The following is a 3,961-nucleotide window of genomic DNA, read 5'->3' as shown; positions in this document are numbered from 1 at the left end:
GATCCCACCGCTGCCACCACTGTTGCGAACGACGGACCGATCCCGCCGCTGCCACCACTGTTGCGAACGACGGACCGATCCCGCCGAAGCCACCACTGTTGCGAAAGACGGCGACGCCGACGCGGTCCCGGAGGCGCCACTGCTTTCGACCCCGCCGGGAAGGTCACCAGCCGTTTGGTAGCGTATGTTTCTCAGCTCGCGACTGCTTCTGCGCAGAGCTGAGGAGACGAGCGGACGAGACGACGGTGAGTTAAACAAGGTTTATGTACAGCATATATACAGAGGCGTTACAATTTCGGCACTGGGGCCGGCAGAGACTCGAAGAGCCGAGCTCCTCTCTCTAACACATAGGTCAGCCTTTCGCCTAAAACCGCTGATCGCGACACGCCGCAGGGCTTCTTTTATTTACACCGGGCCCAACTAAAATGTCCAATCAGAAGCGCCGCTGGTCTTCCGAGCAGGCTCCTCCAATGGGGTTCGCCGCGCGATGCGTCAGGCCACCAGACATGAGGACGCCGGCTCGCTGTCACGTGCGCAACTGACTCAATGCACGTGGGCCACAGATGCGCCGCGCGTGTTCACGCCGTGGAGTTGTTCGCGCCCGGCGGAGTGCGGGCTGGCCTTGACCCAGATTGCCTGTTTCAGAGGCACGGACGTTTGACGAGGACTCGCTGGCATAACAATACCATAGCTGTTCTGTGGTTGCCGAAAGACTAATCGTGTATGATCCGGGGGCTGCAACTTCGTACACTTAGCCCTGTGCACGGGAGTCTGAATTGGTGGTGCCTGTTTACAGAAGCGCGATTGCGACACAGTCCTGCATGTTTCCTTTATTTATTTTATGACAAGATCTACAACATGTTACTTGTAAACTATAGTAAATTCCTCGAATTGGTATACAGAGAGGGGGGTAAAATGAATTGGAATTTTTGTTACAATCTCATGGTTTTTTTTTCATGCAAAGCGGTTTACATCCTACCATGACACATATTTACAGCTGTCTCCGGGCCATCAATAGCCACACTTAAACGTGGTGAATTTAAAAGACATCTGGACAATAGGCGCACAGATGGCGTTTGACTTCCGCACGCCAGGATTCAGCGGAGGTAGCGATTGACGTTGCCGTGCTTTGGCCTGAGATGATGTTGAAAGCATTTGTGTCAACTCTCTCAAGTAGCTTTCTAACTAATCGTTCATCTTTGCAAGGCTGTGTTGCTTAAAGGGAAACTCCGGTGCAGGTGCGTAGCCAGGGGGTGGCACCCTGAGTACTTGCCCCTCCCCCCCTTCTTCCCGAAATGTTTTTCGCCATGGCATAGAGAGCGAAAATTGCCAATTGTAATTGGTGCCCCTCACGAAATCAAAGTGATGCCCCCCCCCCCCCCCGAAAAAAAGTTTCAAAAAGTTTCTGGTTGCGCGTCTGCTCCGGTGCATTTTCGACCATACTGAGATAATGCTGTTTAAATAGTAGTGCGAGTCCCGAAAAAGCTAGTGTGGTTTATTATACCCAGGAACTCGGCAATATATTTAATTAAGTGATGAATTTAAACAGGCAGCTGCTCCGTACTCCATGGTGGGTATCAAATGACGTCACGAAAATCTTTCTTCGATGACGTCGCGAGATCCGCTAAACCCCTCCCACCGGCTATTCAGGGTGTTAACATAGCTCGTGCCTCTTCTGGCGCATGAAAAGCAAATCGGCGATGTCATTCAACATGGAATCAAGCTGTACTACCTCGTCTGAACTGAGCAGTGACAAGTTCACTGATGGTTGTGGCGGCTATCTGAGTTCGGAAGCACCGCTTTTCATTTCGACCCACCGGCGCGTCAAACATCTGACGTTTCCAGAATCGATCTCCTCGTTGCGCTATAATGTAAGACCCGGCGTCAACGACGACTAACACGCTATATGCAGCTGACAAAACTGATCTGTGCTCGCGTCATTGTCACCTCGTAGAAGAAAGTACGCACTGGATCTATATGCTGGGAATGGCGGGGTTTTTCGAAAAAGAGTACGCGGAAGTCACATACACAGGGTGGCCTGCGTTTGCAAGTGTGGTTCTGAAATCGGCTATTCAAAAAAAACTAAATTGCTTACGGTATAATTTAACATAAATCTCCATGGTACCTACGAGAACGCATGCTCACAGTTTTATTGAAATCTGTGAATACCGATAAAACTAACAGAGTTCCCCTTTACGATCCACCAAAATTTGTTACGATGAACCCAATGCTAGAAACAAAAAAAAAGCAGCTGAGAATGAATCCTGCAGACCAAAAATGTGGTACGATTTCCTCAAGATGATTCGATTATTCACCGGAGTCGATCGCAATGAACTGGAAGAACTTAGTTTATAGTTCACGTTTCTTTGGTTTGATCTTCGACTATGTACTGTCTGTAATTTCTCAACATGAAAATTGCCGTGATATTGCTCACAGCAAATGAGTGTACTGATAGGTAACTGTGCACGAATAACTAAAAAAACAATTACCAGCTGCGCCAATTACTTGGCAGGGCAAAAGACGCACGACCTAAGATGATACTGCCAATTTTTGATAAGCAATTGAGTATAGACTTTGGTAAGTATAGGACAAAAATGCTCCCACCACACACAACTCGCCTTTTGAGGCACTACGCGCCAAATAACCTGCAGCAGCATTTCAACGAGAGTGACATTCTTTTACGCTGATGCAGCATTTCGCTCACACACATTTCGGAGCATGCGACCGAGTTTATTTGCACTGAATTTTTCGCAATGGGTTATAAATTCTGTTCCTATCTATGGAGTGCCAGAAATAATTTTATTGCTGTTTTCACCACACTGACAGTTGAGGTTTTCTTCACTGGACGCCTCACTTTTGACGCCCCGAATACTTGTCACGCCGACGTGCGCTTCCGGTGGTTCTATTCATACGTTTATGCAGAAAACTGAGTTCGCTTGACGTGACCCAATTTAACGTACATCCTTTTGCGCAGTGTTTGTCCGATGAGCCGGGTTCAGGAGTCCTAGATGTGGTAACCGGTGCCGTAGCCTACGCCGACCGTGTGCACGCCGTATCCGTAACGGTCGACTCCGAGGCCGACTGCGTGTACCAGTCCAGGAGCGTATGGCGCGTGGTATCCGACGACGTGCAGGGGCGCCGCGTACGCCACGCGTGGCACGTAGCCGTACGGTCCGCTGTACACGGGCCCCACGTTCGTGGATTTGGCCTCGGACACGATGGAGACGGGCGAAGAGGCAACGGCTACGGGCGCACCCGACGAGCCTCCGGAGCCCACTGCGACGCCAGGACTGAGGCCGCCCAGGCTGTAGCCCAGGAAAGGAGCCGCCTGGGAGACGTCCAGCGCACAGATAAGGAGAGTGGCGACCACGACGAAGCACTGCGAAGAAGGGAGTCGAAGGATGATTTGTCAGTTCATTGCTTCTCAGTCGGTGGGACGGTATGTGGAAGTTGGAATATAGTCTAATTTGAACATGATGACACAGGACACTGATACGTGTCCACCATAGGCACACACACGCGGGGGAGGTGGGGGTGACCGCCTACCCTAGTCCCCCAAGAGTGAGATGAGGCGCAAAGTCTGCAACGTATTTTTACTTAATTGGCTGGTGAGGGAAAAGGGGGGGGGGAGTTGAGCCGGTGCGATGAACGTTCACTCTTCCTAAAGGGGAACCCTGCATGCGCTTGTTGTCTCAATCGCAATTCTTTTGCAACAATTTTTGTCGCAGAGACAGAACGAGAAAAAGAGAAATCGACAAATAAGGCTCTTCATTGAAATACGGAGAATTGTTTCGGAGTGTGCATGTAAAAGGGGAGGTAAAGGAGCTGAGGAAAAGACGTTGCTGTCACAGCCCCTCAATAGTCACAACACACACGAACATTCTAACATATGAGGCTGAAATGCGGAGGCCAACAGAGCAACTATAGAGAAAAGCAATTGAGGACCATACGGCGCACATTG

The 3,961-nt window shown here is 50.1% G+C and overlaps 1 protein-coding gene across 2 annotated transcripts in view; it reads right to left on the bottom strand.

Moving 5' to 3' along the window:
- Positions 1–2,715: 2,715 nt before the first annotated feature.
- LOC142768849 (uncharacterized) overlaps positions 2,716–3,961 on the bottom strand; it is a 13,616-nt gene continuing 12,370 nt past the window's right edge. For both annotated transcript variants that reach the window (XM_075871232.1, XM_075871237.1), the window contains exon 3: positions 2,716–3,379. In XM_075871232.1, the coding sequence (XP_075727347.1) occupies positions 3,005–3,379 (375 nt within the window). In that variant the 3' untranslated portion in view covers positions 2,716–3,004. The remainder of the gene's footprint in view (positions 3,380–3,961) is intronic.

The sequence above is a fragment of the Rhipicephalus microplus genome, chromosome 1 (assembly GCF_043290135.1).
Source record: "Rhipicephalus microplus isolate Deutch F79 chromosome 1, USDA_Rmic, whole genome shotgun sequence".
Lineage (NCBI taxonomy): Eukaryota > Metazoa > Arthropoda > Arachnida > Ixodida > Ixodidae > Rhipicephalus > Rhipicephalus microplus.
This window is presented reverse-complemented; position numbering and strand designations above follow the sequence as displayed.